The following is a 17,334-nucleotide window of genomic DNA, read 5'->3' on the forward strand; positions in this document are numbered from 1 at the left end:
CTTTTCTCCTTGCTCCTGGTATTTATTTAACTTGAGGACTATTATAGCCTTTAAAAAAATTGACATTTTCTCTTCCACAAGTCATATGTGCTCCAATCCTGTAATGCCTGCTCCAAACTGCATCCTCACCAAAGTGAGAAGTCCAGGTCTCGCCGACCACAGTTCTCCAGACAGATCCATTCATGCTGGACCACTGGGACAATGGATACAACGGATGAAAGAGGGTTTCTGACGCTGGAGGAAGAGCAGCTAGAGGGGCGAACCATGGCTTCCTCAGTAACAGGAAACTTAAGAAGGAGAATAAGACCGTATGGATCGAAGGAAGAGTGATTAGCGGTAGGGACAGGCTGTAGGTGCAGAGAAGGTAGCTGAGAGACAGCTGGAGGAAGTCAGCAAGAGTGGGGAGTGACCGAAACTCAGATTTCAAAGGTGGGGCAGTTTTAGGAATTAGCCAAGGAGGACACATGGTCACTGAAATGTTGTTCCATGGCTCGTATGTGACCTTTGACCGTGCCTCCAGCTCTGTATACCTGCTCTGGTTTTGTCTGTTGGTCAGAGCAAACGCACACACGCATGCACACACGGTCAGGAAATGAGGGTCAGAGTCCATTGGGACCTGGCACTGATGGATGGCAGGATTCCTGCCTGCTGACTGTCCCAGGTTATTTGCAGAATGTTTACCATGTTCAGGGTAGGCACATGCCCTCATCCTATCTCTTCAGCTACGGATGCTCTGGTGGCCCTCCCCACACTTCTTTTTATGGTTGGGCTGTCAGCCCCTGTTAGTATGGTGCTGGCTGAGATCTCTCATGCTGGCACTCCTAACAGGATGGAGTCTGCAGGTACTATGAGGCTGGTCCATCTGGGTCCCTGTGGGAGCCTGTCAGGCTTACCTGTGCCACCTGTCACCAAATAACACTGAGCAGGAAGCCAGGGCGGAGAACAGGAGGAGTGGAGTGGAGTCTGTGAAGTCGTACAGGCTCTCCTCTTGCCAATCCTGCTCTAAGCCAGAACTGCAGGCAGGCGAGGGGCAGCAGAGGCTGGGCGGGCAACTGGAGTGGTGGGGGTTGAGGAGTGATGCATCTAGAAAATCCATAGCTCTGTTCTTCTATGCTCTTAGCCTTGGGTGTTTGGCATAGGATCTCATGCAAGAAGGTGGGCTATAGGCAGCCTGAGGGGGCCTTTCTCTTGCTCCAAAGACGCTTGTTTCTGGAGCAAGGCAGGGCAGGACAGAGCAGGGCAGGGCAGGGCAAGGCAGAAGACCAGATGCTAAATATCTGTCTTTTAAAGGCTTGGGTTCTCAGAGTGGGAAGATGAGGAAGCCAGAGAAGCTTGAGTACTTCCAGCCACCCAGAAGATTCCCCCGACGAAGGCGCAGGGACACACGGTCCCCAGGGTCCAGGGGAAGCAGCACAGAGCTCGTGGCTGCCTCTCGGGTCACATCAGGGTCATTGGCAAAGGCTGAGATGACCGGCCATGTATTCAGCATCAGGCTCACCTGAGGAGGGGAGCTCAGTTAGCTCCTATTTCGTAGCCCTTAGCTCAGGACCCTCATCTTTCCAAGGACTTCCTTTTGGGAACCTGAGGCTTAATGGGCTCTCCTGTGAGGGCTGAGGGGTGGCCTGTGTTGGGCTCTGCACATCTGCCATACCCTGCTAGGCAGGACCTTTCCTCCCTTGCTCATGGTCCCCAGGATACAGGTCAATAGAAGAGCTGCCCAGCGATGTGCTTATGACCCTCCCTTCCCCGGGAGATGGGGCTGATACTCTGGTCACCTGGACAGTTTGGCGGTTGTACACCTTTACCACGTGGAATCGGAAGCTGTAGACTCCACGGACAGGGGCCACGAAGCAGCCTGAGGTCCGATCAAAGCCACCACCCTCATTCACCAGCACCTACAGGGAGCAGATCCTGTTGAGTGGGATCCAGGGTGCCTGGGGCTCAGGCGCATGCGTCACTGAGGTTGGTGTTTGGGCAATGGGTAAGGACAAAAGGGGTGGCAAGCAAGTGCGACGGGAATCTGTGGATTCGAAGATTAGGAGAAATGGCGAAGAAAGGTTGTGTGTATGAGTGAAGGAAGGCAAACAGTCGGTGGCCATCTTTGGTGAAGGTGTGCCAAGAGATGCAGGAAATGGTTTTCTTGAAGTCTGAGGGCTGCAAAGTGGGCTTGGACGGTAGAGTCCAGGTCCTTGCAGGTCCTCTGCATGGGGCAAGGGTATTACCTGGTCAAAGTAGATGGCACCAGTGGTGCCATTGCCGGTTTCCCCTGCTGGTTCATGGTGATGGCTTCGGACTGCAGCAAACGCCACTCTTCCTGGAGGTGCCTCTCCCAGGGCTGCTCCCCCAGGTCCCCCTGCAGCAGGTCGACCTGGTTCACAGACCACCAGGCACTCTCCCTCCAGCAGGACAGGCTCTGACCCTTCTTGAGCCCACCCAGCCCCTAGGGTCAGAAGCACCAGGGCCAAGGGCAGCTTGTGGTTGTGCCATTGAGTTCCCATCGTTGCCCGGGACTCTGTATTCACAGGTTTCCCTGTCTTCTGGCTCCCTTTTGCTCTCCTTCCCCTGCTTCAAGCTTTCAGAACCTCTAGCTCCGCTCCTCTGTCCTCCCTATGGGTCCGTCACCTAGTTTGGGCACCCCCTTCCCTATAGAGCTCTGCCTGGCCTCTCCTTACTCCTGCTGTCACTGCAGTTCCCTCCTCCTTGGCAAAGCGTGGAGTGACAGCAGTTGGGCTCGGGGAGGGAGAAGAGGCACGGAGGCAGGACACGCCTGATTCTGTAGCAGGGAGGCCAGAGAGTGGGTGATGGAGAACAACCACACACACACACACACACACACACACACACACACACACACGACGAAGTTTCTTTAGCTCCTTCCTCATCTTCTCCTTTTCAGAACTCTTCACAATCTGTCTTTCTCTGTAGAATCTTTTTTTGTTGTTGTTAATGTTGGAAAGTGTGTCCTTATCTTTCCCCACAATCTACTTGGCGAAAGTGCTTGGGCCAAGGGCAGTATTCTCTTGTCACTCTGGGCAAGTCACTTTCCCTCTTGGAACCTTCAACTGAGCAGAACACGCAAGGACCCCCCAAGAACGGGAGGCGAACGTGAGAGTCGGCTGGAGGCGTTGGGGTGGGGCTGGGGTTGGGGGTGGGGACAGAAGTGTTGGCTACCCGTAGGCCCGGCAGGGGAGCGGGGGACGTGGAGGGCGAGTCAGTGGGCCGCAGGGCAGCAGGCGGAGCCCGGGAGGGCGGGCGCGGGAGGAGACGGCAGCGCAGCCCTGGCGGGGGAGGAGCCGGTCTGACTCCGCCCCAGGCCGGGAAGTGACTCCAAAACCAGAACGCGTTGTTGACGACCGGGGTGTAGGTTGGGTGGGACGCCGAGGAGGCCCTCCCAGATTCGGGTCCCCAGCCCCAGCCCCCTGGGGTGAGGGAGAAGCGCGGGGACCCCGGGCCCCTAGAGGAACAGCGGGACTCGCGGCTTTGGCGGTAGGCACGCCCCTTCCCGGCGATCGGGAGCTGGAGGCCGAGGCCGGAGGGTGATCGGGCTGGTGGGGGGGGGGGGCGGCCACTACGGCAGTCTGTGAGAGGGCGGGCCAGGCCCCGGGTCCTGGGTGGGACTCTTAGCGACGCACGTCTCCGAGAAGAGAGGCGGGAGGTAGGAGTGGCTAGAGAAAGAACACTGGGCAAGGGCACCCCCTTCCCAGGACTACCCAGTTAGTTACAGCCTCCGGCGAGTAGTTGTCTCTGGAGAGGCTCTTTTCTATTCAAAACTTGTAGAGACCTCTGAGCTTTGGGAATCTTTCCTCACCCACCCACTTCTTACGACTCTCGACTCTCAGAATGAGCTGGAGGCTCCTTCACGGAACTCCCCCTCTTTGGGCGGTGGTCATCTGTGTCCTGAGGCCGGTCGTCTATCCCCTATAGCCTTGTTTACGAAGGACTTCCTTTCCGGGAGAGGCCTGTGGATAGATAATTTTCTAACCTCTCTACCTCCGAGGTGGCAGTGCTACCTCCTGGGGTTGTTTACCGGTGCTGTGACTAGGTGCGACTTGTTGATTGTGGGGGTGTAGGCCGTGTGGTTGAGATTTGGGCTGAAGAGAGACAGAGACTTTGAGCTTGCCTCTGCTCTTCCAGGACCCCAGGAAGAAGCCATGTCTACTTGCGGGTTGGCTTCCCCGACTCCTGACCGCTTTGCGGTGTCTGCGGTGGCAGAGGACAAGGTTCGGGAGCAGCAGGCTCGCTTGGAGCGTATCTTCAGCGTGGGAATGAGCATCCTCTCCAAAGACTGCCCAGAGAACCCTCATATCTGGCTGCAGCTTGAGGGCCCCAAGGAGAACGTCTGCAGAGCCAAGGTGAACTCCTCTCCCACGTCCTTTTAGGACCCCGCCCCTCCCCTAGGCAGATTCGGAGGAGCGGCTGGGCAGGATTTCTGCCTCTGCTATCTTACTGACTGCTTCTGTCCTGAGCTTTGAGGAACTCAGCAGTTATTTTTTATGTAGAATTTTGGTTTCACTTCTGCCCTGTTGGCCCAGGTACTGCAGGCATTTGGAAATAAATTACTTTGTGCCCTTGGGGATAATAGAGCAATGGCACAGCAGGTGGCCCTTGCCTAGGAATTCACTGGGAGTGAGTGGGTGTGGCAGGGGGTGGCCACATTTCTTTCTTTGGCCTCGAGGAGTTCTGATACAGCTTCACCACTTGACAGCCTTCTGATCTAGTCTTAAATTTCCTTGTGTCTACAATGGGAATAATAACAGTATCTACTTGGATGATGCATGCGCTTGGAGCTCAGGGAGAACAATGAACCTGAAGGAGATGGCTTCTAGAAGGTTCCCCTCTGACCTTCCCATCTAGGAATACCTGAAGGGGCTCTGCAGCCCAGAACTGCAGAGTGAAATCCGCTACCCACCCAGACTGCACTGCGTCTTTCGGGGAGCCCACGGCTTCTTCCTTGACTGCCTGGCTTGGAGCACATCTGCCCACCTGGTGCCCCTGGTTCCTGGCTCTCTGATGATCAGTGGCCTAACGGAGGCATTTGTGATGGCTCAGAGCCGGGTGGAGGAGTTAGTGCAGCGGCTGAGCTGGGATCTTCAGCTGCAGTCTTGTCCTGGAGCCCCTGCCAGTGCTGGAGTGCTGAGAGACTTCTCTGCTCTGCTGCAGACTAGGGAGGATGTCTACATGGAGGCCCTGCTGCAGCTGCCTCTGGCTGTCCAGGAGGAGCTTCTAAGCCTGGCACAGGAGGCATCCGGAGAGCAGGGTCCACAGGTGCTGCCCTCTCCTGAGTGGCAGGGGAGTGGAGGCCTGTTGAGTGCTCCATTCCAGGGAGTTAGGGCTCCCTTGAGTCAAGGTGGGGAGTCCCAGGGTACTGGAGTGGTGGGGTCGGGAGATTCAAGGGCAGCAAGAGGAGAAAGACCTACTATGGAGAAGCAGGGAAGTAAACAGGAAGGTGTCAGGGACACACATTCAGGGAGGAAGGAGCCCTCTGGGGAAGAGATCTGGGAGAGAGGAGTGGCTTTCAAGTCACAACCAGTAGGTGGAGGAGCAGAGGCACCATTGAAGGGAAAGGCCTTGGGGAAGGAGGAGGTTCCTCAGCAAAGAGGAGGGTTCAGTATGCAGGGTGACTCTTCTGGTGCCCATGTGCCCTCTCAGAGGGCAGCTCAAACTCGGGGAGCCTCTCTCCTCCAGCGGCTCCATAATGGGAGCATGTCACCTCCCAGAGTACCTAGCCCTCCACCTGCGCCGGAACCCCCATGGCCCTGTGGAGACCGAGATCGGGGAGACAGGGGAGACAAGCAACAGGCTGGGGCTCGAGGTCGAGGGTCTAAACGAGGCGCTCGAGGGGGCAACTTGGTGACTGGCACACAGCGTTTCCAGGAAGCCTTACAGGACCCTTTCACCCTGTGCCTTGCTAATGTGCCCGGCCAGCCAGACCTCCGTCATATCGTCATTGACGGCAGCAACGTAGCCATGGTGTAAGTAGCTGGGGGGGTTGAGCTCTGAGGAGGGGTCTGTCCTGGAGACATCTGCCGAGGGGCTGGTCGTGCAGCCTCCTCCTGTGGGTCCTGAGCGTTGACCCTCTCCGTTGCAGGCATGGCCTGCAGCACTACTTCTCAAGCCGGGGCATTGCTCTTGCTGTGCAGTACTTCTGGGACCGTGGGCATCGTGACATAACTGTCTTTGTGCCCCAGTGGCGCTTCAGTAAGGATTCCAAGGTCAGAGGTAAGTTGGGTCTGGCGATCTGTGTCCTGGGTCAGGCCATGTCTACCTTGAGGAGAACCCTGTTGTATCTTGTTCTGTAGAGAGTCACTTCCTGCAGAAGCTGTACTCCCTGAGTCTGCTTTCCCTGACACCCTCACGAATCATGGATGGCAAGAGGATTTCTTCTTATGATGACAGGTATTTGCTCCTCCCCTGGCCCCCAGTTTTATTGAAGGAGTCTAGTGGGACTTTGAGCAGGAGAGAGATGCTCCTGACCTCTGTCTTCCAGCTTCAGTAGTGGAGTTAGTTTCCGTGGGACACATGATGGGGTAGGTAAGTCAGCTCTGCAGGTGACACGAGAGGGCCTGTGGACAACTGTGTTGGCCTGCTCATCATTCACCTTGTATTTATAGAAAGTGCTTTACTGTCTAGAAAATGCTCTGTAACGGAGAGCCGGGAAGGCTGATGACATGAATGGCTGGCAGAATTTCCAAACATGTAGAGAAATTCTTTGAACATTCTGGGAAAATCTTCAAAATACATAAGATGTAGAAACACAATCTTTGAATACTAGGACTGCCTAGAACACAGTTCCGTGAGAGACCACCAGTCTCAGAATGGAACAGAATGTCAGAATTAGAGCTCCAGGCTTCAGTAGTGATCTGCTTTCTCTATGGCCTTGACCCCACCTCTTAGTGAATCAACCTCTTTGTCTCAGGGTCCTTCTCCATTCATTCACCCTCCTTGTGAATATCAAAAGAAGATAAGGTATGTGCTTACCTCAGTCCTGGTGCTAAGCAAGAGTCCAGTGACGGTACCCTCTTAACCTTTGCATGGGCCCAATTAAGTGTTGCATGAAGCTGGGTGTGGTAGTCACACCTGTAATCCCAGCACTTGAGAGCCCGAGGTAGGATAATCCCCACGAATTTGAGACCATCATGAGCTACAAAGTATGTTCCAGGCTGGCCTGGACTACAAAGTGAGACCCTGTCTCAATAAACTAAAAAGAAGAAAGACAGGAGAAGGGTGATGCCTGCATTTACCTCTATTTACAGAGGTAGATACAGAGGGTAAGTGGTCAACTCCCTTGACAGAGGTTACCATATAGGCTAGACAGAAAACGTAGGGTATACTTCTGCTACACTTGTGCACACATGGTGTGGAAATATACACACTTTAAAACTGATTAGCTATTTTAAACCTTTCTATTTTGTGTAAAATAAAAAAATCTTATGTGTAGTAGTGTTTTGCCTGTATGTATGTATGTGCACTTTGTGCATGCCTGGTGTCCAGAAAGTCCAGAAAAGTCCAAAAAAGCAACTTTAAGGAGTGTTTATTTTAGCTCCCTGTTTCAGGTTACAGTCCATTATAGCTGGGAAGTCACAGCAGCAGGACCTTATGGGAGCTGGTCACATCACATCCATAGTCAGGAACAGAGAGCAATGACTGCATAAATGGTAGTGTTCAGCTTGCTTCTGCTGCTCATGGGATCCAGAATCCCCTGCCTAGGGAATGGTGCCGCTCACAGTGGTTGGGTCTTTCCACTCTAATTAACCACGTTCTTACAGACCACCAGATCCAGAAAGTTCCTCACTGTGAACTCTTCTCAGGTGATTCTAGATTAAGTTGACAATTAAGAACTAGCCAGCATAGTTATTGTGTGTTTTATCATTTTAGATATGTAACTTTTACTCTCTAGAAGTAAGTAAAATAACAAAAGGTACTTCACTTTCTTCTTTGGTTCTGTTGCGGTGATAAATACCATGATCCAAAGAAATTTGGAGGAGAGGGTTTATTTTGTCATAAAACTCTCAGGTAATAGTCCCTCTCTGATTGGAAGTCAGGACAGGGACCTGGAGGCAGGCATTGGTGCAGAGACCACAGGAATACGACTTACTGGTTTGCTCAGCTCGCTTTCTAATACCACCCAGGGCCACCTGCTCAGAGATGGCCCTACCTCCAGTGGCCCGGGCTCTATCAATCAGCAATGAAGAAAATGTCTCACACATTGCCTATAGGCAATCTTGTGGAGCCATTTTCTCACTTGGGGGTCGCCTTCCCAGATAACTGTATATTGTATCAAGTTGACAAAAACCAAGGAGGACTCTTCTGATGCTACTGTTTCCGTTTTGGACAGGATCTCACTTTGTAGCCCTGGGCTGGAACTGGTACTTCGTCTGTAGGCCAGGTTGGCTTTGAGCTTGTGGCTTCTGCCTCCCAAGTGCAGTTATTTTGTTTTAAGGCCTAGATTTTGGGTTTATCTAAGACAGTAACTTACATGATATAGACTTGCAATTTCTCTTCATTGTGGTACAGATCAGCACAGTGGAACCCAACATGGCCTGCTGAGTGAGTTCTGCAGAGCAAGAGGTAGCCTAACCCCAGAGCCGGGAAGCCCTTGACTAGAGAGCACGCTTTGTGGACTTCATGTAGCATAGCAACCCCTAAACTTGTTTCCCACACACCTGTTGTACCTAATCCGGATTCCCTGTCTTCTCTGGACCACAATGCCTTTCAGATACTGACTGCTCACTTCAGACTAGGCGCATGACTTGGAGAAAGAACTCTGGGGCAAGAGTTGGTCCTTGGCTTCAGAGGGCCCCAAAGTGAAAATTGATTAAAAAACAAACAAACCGTAAATCAGGCACTGTAGGAGCCCAGGGAAGGGAGCCATGTTGTGACTAGGATTTTCCAGGAAAGAAGGATTGGGAGTTTTGACTGAGAAGGATGTGGGATGGACTGATCTCTTTGGTTTTAAACCTCTCAAAAGTTAGTTCACTGCCTACCACCTTGTGAATCTCACTCTGTGGATGGACCTGGCCATGATGGCAGTTGCCTTTAATGCCAGCACTTGGGAGGTAGAGGTAAAGGCAGGAAGCTTGAGGTTAGCTTCAGCTGTTCAGTAAATTGGAGGCAGGCCTGGGCTATGTGAGTTCATATCTTACAAATAAAACAAAACAAAATTACTAAAGTAGGCCTCAGGTGTCTTTAAAAAGCTTTATAATTTTGGGGTTGGAGAGATGGCTCAGCAGTTAAGAGCACTGGTTACTCTTGCAGAAGTCCTAAGTTTAATTCCCAGCAACCACACCGCAGCTCACAATTTGATGCCCTCTTCTGGTCTGCAGGTATACATGCAGATAAAGCATCTGTATGTATATAAAAAAAATAAATCTTAAAAAAAAAAACAAACCTTGAGGGGCTGGAGAGATGGCTCAGTGATTAAGGGCGCTGACTTCTCTTCCAGAGGACCTGGGTTCAATTCCCACCATTCAGATGGCAGCTAACAACTGTCTGTAACTCCCAAGATCTGACAGCCTCACACAGGCAGAACAACAATGCACATAAAATAAAAATAAGTAAATTATTAATAAAGAACAAAAAACTTGAAAATTGTATTTTTCTATTTATTTTTTGAGGTAAGGTCTCTTGTAGCCAGGTTGGTCTCAATGCTTACTGAGTAACCAAGGATGACCTTGAACTTCTGATTCTCCTGAATGCCAGATTACTGGTGTGTGTTACCATGCCCAGTCTATGTGGTCCTGGAGGTTGAACGTAGGGCCCCATGCAGCTAGGTGAGCACTCTACCAAGCGAGCCATACCGCCTGCTCCCAGAAAGTAAGTTCCTTAGGTGTAGCCTGGACATGTGGACTTACTCAAGGCCTCTCACTTGGACTGGTTGGGATGAAGGGCAGGTGTGGAAGAGCTCTGTGTAGGGGAAGAGCAGGTGAGACTGAGGGATGGAGGATGGTGAGGTGAGGCAGGTGAGCTGGTGGAATGCTGGCATGAGTCCCAGTTTTAATGTCTGGATTATTAAGGCGATTGTGGCCCTGGAAAGTAAGGCAGCATGGAGGAATGGGGGATTGTGAATGACTGGTGGTAGGGCGGGAGAAAGTTCTCGCTAGCTCTGTTTCAGACTCAGTCTTCAGTGATGGGTGTGGTGAATGGGCTGCCCTCGGGACACTACCTTGGATTCACAGCTGTTTGTTCTCTGACCTTGGTTCCTACGCCCAGTTAGTCACCTGTGTGAAGTGAGGGGAGGGGCTGAATGTGGAGGCACACACTGTAATCAGAACTGTGTCAGGAAGATTTAGAGTTCAAAGCCTGCTGGGGCTACAGAGAGAATTCAAGGCTAGACTAACTTAGCAAGATTTGTTTGTTTTTGAAATAGAATCTCTCTATGTCACTGTCATGAAATTATATAAACCAGACTGCCTTAGAACTCAAGAGATTTGCCTGTCTCTGCCTCCTGAGTGCTGGGATTAAAGGTGTGCACCACCATGCCCTGCCTGTCTGACCCCATTGCCTCGGTCAGTCTGTCTGTCTGTCTACCTACCAGCCTACCTATAATCTCAGTGGTAAAGCACTTGCCTAGGATGCATGAGGGTCTGGCCTCAGTTCCCAAGAAGCCTCCCTCACCCTTCATTTAAACGAGTTTGGAGACAGACCTCCATCACCAGAATTGGGTCACAGGCATTGATAGCATACCGTGGGATTGATCCTTGGGGAATCCCAGAATGGTTTCTGTGTTTCCTCGAGACAGGTTCATGGTGAAGCTGGCGGAAGAGACCGATGGGATCATTGTCTCCAATGACCAGTTCCGAGATCTGGCAGAGGAGTCAGACAAGTGGATGGCCATCATCAGAGAGCGGTGAGAATAGGGCAGCGACTCAGACCTTTCTCTAAAGCAGCTCTTCTCTGGCCACTGGGTGAGAATCCTGGGCAGGGGCTTGAAGATGCCTGAGGACGCTAGCCAGTAGCTCCGGGTGGTTTTGGTCTGGGTGATGTCAGCGAGACCGTTCCTGTGACTCCCTCTTTCTGCATCCAGCCTGCTGCCCTTCACCTTTGTGGGAAACCTCTTCATGGTCCCAGATGACCCTCTGGGGCGAAATGGCCCCACCCTGGATGAGTTCCTGAAGAAGACAGTCAGGTAATGCCCTTGCTTCTGCCCGGAGCCTGTTGATCTCCTCTCTGAAGGACTGGAGGCTTGCATGGGAGTGTCACAGTTTGGGCCAGCTTTATACTGCAGTAGTCTCGAGTTTGTGGGACTGGCCTTTAAAGTCCCCCCAGGGACTCCTGATACAGACTTCGTACTAAGAAGGGAAATGTTTATTTCTTTTCCTTTTGGTCTGTGTGTTTGATGGAAGGATTTGGGAGATGATTGCATGTAATGATAGCCAATTGCACCCCCACACCCTCTTTTGGCTCATAAGCAAGTTATTAAACAGGACATTGCATTCCTAGTGGGATACTGCCACTCAGTGGCCAGCATAGGGAACTTCACGAATTCGTCTCCAAAGCTGGGAATTGTCAGTTTGCCTGAGGCTCCTGGAGGCCCAACTTTTCTGCCGAGTGCTTATCACTTCTTATTCTGCTTTTCTCCAGGAAACAGGGCTCTTCTAAGGCTCAGCAACCCTCCAGAAGCCTCAAAGACCATGGGAATCAGCAGCAGGCGAAGCAAGGGAAGGAAGAGGAAAAAGGTGGCATTCGGAAGACCAGGGAGACAGAGCGGCTCCGGCGCCAGCTGCTGGAGGTGTTTTGGGGTCAGGACCATAAGGTGGACTTCATCCTGCAGCGGGAACCATACTGCCGGGATATTAATCAACTCTCTGAGGCCCTGCTGAGTCTCAACTTTTGAGCCTTACTTGCCTGCATAGCTGCTGCCCTATCAGACTTAGCAACCCCAGCCCAGACCCTTCCTTACAGTCCTCTGCTGCTCAGACTGTGCCCGACTCCCTCTAAGATGGTGCTTTGGCTGGAGGAAGCACCGGAGAAGAGATTTGAGTGTGGGAACACTCTTGCCTGGGGTCCATAAGGTGGCTCGACCTTAGTCAGGACTGCAGCCAGCTCTAAGGAGCCTTTGATCAGATTTAAGCACTCATCCTGGTCTTTGCAGGCTGTAGAGGCTCCTCCTGAAGGCTGAGACTGTTGGCCAGGTTAAGCTGAGTTGGAGGCTAGGGTAAGCTGGAGGCAGCAAAAGGCTAAGCTGAGGAAGAAAGCATCCTTAGGCTGCTCTTCTGAATGGCTAGTGTAGGCTGAGCTGTCTGGGGGTCTGCAGGGCCACAGTGCTATGCGGGCTGTTGCAGTGGGACAGCAGAGTCCCAGAAGGCTCCCAGACTGGGTTGTGCCTGCCTGCGACCTTGGCAGAGTCGCTTGACTTTTATTTGTGTCTGTACAACAGGCATAAAAAATAACCTTTGAGAGGAGAACTGGGTACACAGAGGAAGGCTCCTGTGAGGAAGTGATCTTGGATCATGTCTCAGGTGTGTCTGCCTGTGTCTGCATAGGCTCCCTAACCAAAACTTCACGTTCAGAGATGTCCACAGTCCACACCCTCAGTTTTAACTCGGGGTTTTCAGTAGAACACGCCTGTCATGGCTGCACCCTTTCCCAGCAACCTTCCAAACACAGATTAACAAAATAGTTGTTAGGGTTGATTGCTGCATTCCCTAAAAACTCTCAGGGTCCCCAGAAGAGGCAGCTGGTCAGCTGCATTCAAATGTGTTTACAGATTCACAAATGTGTCAGAAAGGCCCCGGTTAAATCTTTGGTGTTGAATGTGTTCACCAAATTCATGAAGCCATGCTTTGCAGTGACAATGTTAGTGGGATTTATTATTTCCTTTATGGAAGACGTGGGTTGCATTTGGTAAGACACAGTACTGCTTTCTGTGTATAGTTAAGAAACTATTGTCTAGGAGTGGAAGACACCTGGTTAGTCACAGATGACCCCCACTGACCTATCATGGCCAAGTGTTTACATCCTAATTCCCACAAGTCATTGTTTGCTATCTGCTTGATTTCTGTGCCAGGGATTTACTGTCTGCAAGGAGGCACACTCCTGACCTGGATGTTTAGTTTGCCAGTAGTTTGTTTTCTCTAGTGTAGCCTAACAAGCTTCTGTTATTTTTACCTTCCCCAGAAATAACTCAGAGCTAGTCAACTTCTCAGATTAAGAGGTAAGGCAGGTTCCCTAGGTTCAGTTCTGTTTGAGAGTTGTAGCAAGTCCCTGAATTAGCTTCTTTTCTGGCTGACTTACTAGTGACACAGAGAGGTGACTGTGGGTGATCGAGGAGAGGGTCCCTAGGTCTGTGTCTGTCTGTTTCGTTGGGCCATTTTCATCTCTACACTAGATTGACTCAGGCTGGGACAGCTGTATTGGAGGCAAGGTGATCAGGGAAATGACAGTGACTCCTTTTAGTGCCCAGGAAACAAAGAGAATGGTCTGAACTGGTTGCTGGTAGAAAAGCTTTTTAAGTTTGTGATTGGTTTCTTGCTCTTTTTGCTTGCCGTGATGGTAGGTGTACAGAAGGCCAGAATTAGTTTCCTTTTTATGCTGAGGGCCCTGGAAGGAGACTGAAGTGTTCCCAAGCAGATGAGAGACAGATCCTAGCTTACAGAGGGACACTGGCTTCGTGTTGCCGCAGTATGACGTGGGATCTGCATGTGCTTGCTAGATGAATTCCCTGCCATTTGGGTGAAATACTGAGGCTAACCTACAGGCCTTTCTTTTTTTTCCCCATTTTTGCTGGCATCCTCTGAACAGGTGGCTAGGGCAGCACCAGAACTCACTGGAAATAGGTCCTTATGTGTACTGTCTTTAATCTCTCATACCTCATGTCTCACCAGCTCATTTGGGAAGAGACCAAGAAAGGGAAGGGTGAGGAGAGAGACTGAGTATTACAACATTCAGAACCTCATTTAGGAAGAAGAGCCATCTAGGTAATAGACCTTAAGATAAATTCTAGGAGAATCTAAGCCAAAGAGACAGCTGAAGCTAGTTATAGAATTTATTGCCATAACTGTTGAACTTTCTCTACACAGTATATAGGAGAACTGGGGCGACAGTGCGACACAGAAATGACAAGAAGTTGAAGAGGTTGAGGTTAGGATGGGATTACAACCTTGACTGATGTTCTCAGATGGACGAACACAACACGGGAAGAAAGTGACGGGGAGAGGTTCTAAGACCCAGATGGCTTCTCATCTCAAATACAGGCATCACCTGAGCCAATTCTTAGTTGAGGAACAACAGGCCTCAGCTCCTGCCTTGGGGGGGTCCTTGTCTACTTAGGCTACGACATCTTTCAAGGCAGCCCCTAACTCTGGGAAGGAATACTGGTAGCCAGTAGCCAGTGTCCGCCGTGGGACCACTTTCTGGCCTTCCAGCAGCATGGTGGCACGCTCTCGTCCGAAGACTGCTTGTACCACCGTGCTGGGCACAGGTATGAAGGCTGGGCGGCCCAGGGCAGCACCCAAGGCCTGGGCAAACTCAGCATTGGTTGTGGTAGATGCTGGAGCCACTCCGTTCAGGACTCCTTGGACATGGTCTGCTTCAAGGGCATGAGTCAGAATTCCTGCCAGATCACCGATGTGTATCCAGGGGAAGAACTGGTGACCTGAACCAATGGGGCCTCCTAGGCCCAGGCGGAAGGGCAGGAGCATGTGGCTGATGGCACCACCCCCGCGGCCCAGCACAACCCCTAAAGCAGGCAAGAGGGGTGGTACAGGAAGGTTGCTTAGCCTTGAAAATCTGTATTACTCTAACTTGTCTTTTCCCTTCCTCACTTTCTTCCCATGTGGGTTTGGACAGGTCAGATGTTCTTGGGACTTTTCCTCTGTAGGTTAGCTAGACTGATGGTGTTCTCTCACTGTAATCTCAGCCCACCTCGGCCCAGAAATCGTCCACTTTGCCAGATTCCCAGGCCCTTGGTCCTCACCTGAACGTACCACGACCTGGCGTGTAGACTCCCCAGGCAGCCTGGCTGCTGCTTCCCATTTGGTTACCAAGTTGGAGAAAAAGTCAAAATCTCCTCCTGGACTGTCTTCATCATACTCCTCAGTCAGGCTTGGCTGGTAGTAAGCTGTCGTGGGAAAGCACTCATTGCTCTGGCTGGCCCTATCCTGCTGGGCCTTCTGCATTAAAGGCTCCCTCTCTTTGATCCGTTGGATCTCCACAGGAGAAGAAAGAACCATGACTGTTTTCCCCTTGAGCTGCTTCCTGTGATCCTGCCTGCCAGTCTAGCCTTTGGCTACAGGGCTATACCCAGAGGCTGCTAGTGTGTAGTGCTTAGGAACAGAAACCTGGGTGCCCGGCTGCTTGAGCTCCGCCATTCCTGACATCTGTGACTTTCTGGCAAGTTACTCTCTGTATGAACAATTTGCATCTTCAATATGGGAGTAACTGTACCTACCTCATAAGGTTTTGCAAGGATTAAATGTATAAAATAGTAGAGTATTTCATTTTAATTGTTTGCAGTTATTTTGTCTCAAGGGTAACACACTAATAGGGGACTTGTTTATAAAGAACTGTGGACCAAAAAGCAAGGTATTTGGCAGTAGGTCGACTTCCTCAGCACTAGGACTGGTACCATCCATCCCATTCTCTGAGGGCTTCCACCAAGGGCTCCTAGCTTTGAGTCTCTAGCCAAGTACACTCACCACTCAGTTCACACCCATGAATACCACGTAGTGAAAATCCAGAGGTTAGGAGAAACCTGCCGTGGCTGGAGGGTCTAGAAGCTACACTGGAAAGGATAGTCCTCTAGGGTGCTTCAGTGGGGTCTAACTAGCCCCAAGGGCCTGAGCTGCCTTCTCTGTTCTTCCTGTTAATGTAAGAGGTTGGTGATTTTGGGACGTACCTACACCTGTGACTAGTATCCAAGCCTGCGGTGGGTGTGTGGCGTTGGTGATGGCGTTAGCTAGCAAGTGGGTGGTATCCAGGCGGCTGGTAAGAACCTCTTTTTGGAAGGCCTCGTTCCATCTGCAGAGAAGATGAAAAGGTCAGAAGTACCGACACACATCCAACCCATATCCTCACTGCTCATCTATACACCTGCCTATTCTCCCGGCCAGCCACTTGTCCTTTATCTATCTTAATGCATAACTCAGGGTGGCTAAGACAGCCAAGACTGTTCCCCCCCTCCATAACAGGCTTGGACTACGTCTCTTTAGCCGCAACAATGGGCTTTCTTAGACACCGATATAGAACCGGCTCCAACGTTAAGACACACTTTGCACAGTGTATGTCTGCCACGCATAGCTCAGGGGAGTCGACCTTCTGCCTCTGTGCTAGTGACACTGCTTTATGGCCCAGCTGACCTTCGCAGAGGGTTGAGGATGTTCTCTCCGGCCAGGTTGATGACAACATCGCAGAGGGGCAGCCCCGACCTAATGAGCTCACTCTGTTGGAGAAAGCACAGGACCTGCTGGTACAGTTCCCGGCGGCGCGCAAACTGCCCTCCCACCCACCTTGCTGAGGCTGGACGTACCCACGTGATTCGACCCGGCCCAGGCTGGCGGGAGACCAACGTAACTTTGTGGCCCCTGGCTTTAAGCAGCTGGGTTAGGGCTGTCCCGATGAATCCCGTCCCGCCACCTGATGGGAGGGCACAAACTGTTTATACTCCGGGAGGAGGCAGGAGGCAGGCCGGGCTGCCCTTTTTGGTGCCGTCCCCTAGGACACCAGGCCTTTCCTCCACTCCCCCCCACCCCCGCTCCCGCCCCACAATGCAGAGGTGACACAGGACACGGGGTTTCAGGGATTCGGCTTTTGGGGCTGGGAAGCCAAGGCTAGGTCGCTTGCTTAGAAGACGGCGCCCGGTGGGGCTGGTCTCCCAGCTCTCGGGCTCAGCCTAAGCCCCCCGCGACTCTCCCAGCCCTCCCTCACCCACGAGCACCCGCATAGCGACGGGGAAACCAACACGCCTGCGCGAGATTTAAAACCGGACGCGACTAAGCGCCTCGGCTCACGCGAATTGCAGGACTAGGTGTGCGCCACCCCGCTTCCCCCGACCCGGAAGGAGTTATATATAGCAATATCGAAAGACCGCAAATTTCCGTGGGAAGAGAGGTTGATGCTGCAAAAGACAGGGGAGGAGGACGCGCAGAAATACCCGCTCCTAAAGAAACCGACACATATCCAGACCTCTAAGTGCTGGGTGCTTCTGTCTTCAAAGACTTTAAGAACGAATTTTGGCGTCTGTTGATTGCTCCGCTTCCTTTAAATTCTCAAACTATAGATAAATGTTGCTAGTTGGATCCTAGGACCCTCTTTTCGCTCGCTAGCCCCTCTCTTTTCCGTCTTTGGGTTTGTGTGTGCTAGAGAATACATGTGAGGAAATAGTCCTCTATCACCCTC

General features: G+C 51.7%; 3 protein-coding genes across 6 annotated transcripts; 1 reads left to right on the forward strand and 2 right to left on the reverse strand.

Annotated features, from left to right (window-relative positions):
* Cbln3 (cerebellin 3 precursor) lies at positions 1-2,694 on the reverse strand. The gene is made up of 3 exons (XM_041634100.1): positions 2,223-2,694; positions 1,776-1,895; positions 1-1,498 (listed from the first exon to the last, which is right to left on the reverse strand). The coding sequence occupies exons 1-3, from the start codon at positions 2,496-2,498 to the stop codon at positions 1,301-1,303; spliced, it is 594 nt and encodes a 197-aa protein (XP_041490034.1). The 5' UTR covers positions 2,499-2,694; the 3' UTR covers positions 1-1,300.
* A 637-nt stretch (positions 2,695-3,331) lies between these two features.
* Positions 3,332-15,427, forward strand: Khnyn (KH and NYN domain containing). Of its 4 annotated transcripts, XR_005972528.1 has the most exons (9): positions 3,332-3,486; positions 4,135-4,352; positions 4,855-5,972; positions 6,089-6,219; positions 6,300-6,396; positions 10,739-10,846; positions 11,024-11,125; positions 11,581-13,916; positions 14,019-15,427. XR_005972528.1 is itself a non-coding variant. In XM_041633925.1 (8 exons), exons 2-8 carry the CDS (start codon positions 4,152-4,154, stop codon positions 11,831-11,833), a joined length of 2,010 nt encoding a protein of 669 aa, XP_041489859.1. In that variant the 5' UTR covers positions 3,332-3,486; positions 4,135-4,151; the 3' UTR covers positions 11,834-15,427. The 4 variants fall into 4 exon arrangements, 2 of the variants coding, with proteins under 2 accessions (XP_041489859.1, XP_041489860.1); XR_005972529.1 differs by lacking the exon at positions 14,019-15,427 and having other exon boundaries at positions 10,739-10,904; positions 11,581-11,619; XM_041633925.1 differs by having other exon boundaries at positions 11,581-15,427.
* Sdr39u1 (short chain dehydrogenase/reductase family 39U member 1) lies at positions 13,819-16,956 on the reverse strand. The gene is made up of 6 exons (XM_041633927.1): positions 16,864-16,956; positions 16,466-16,572; positions 16,296-16,378; positions 15,836-15,957; positions 14,915-15,058; positions 13,819-14,677 (listed from the first exon to the last, which is right to left on the reverse strand). The coding sequence occupies exons 1-6, from the start codon at positions 16,877-16,879 to the stop codon at positions 14,265-14,267; spliced, it is 885 nt and encodes a 294-aa protein (XP_041489861.1). The 5' UTR covers positions 16,880-16,956; the 3' UTR covers positions 13,819-14,264.
* Positions 16,957-17,334: the final 378 nt, after the last annotated feature.

This window comes from Microtus oregoni, unplaced genomic scaffold (genome assembly GCF_018167655.1).
Source record: "Microtus oregoni isolate MIOR12 unplaced genomic scaffold, Mior012 000045F_ref0000178, whole genome shotgun sequence".
NCBI lineage: Eukaryota > Metazoa > Chordata > Mammalia > Rodentia > Cricetidae > Microtus > Microtus oregoni.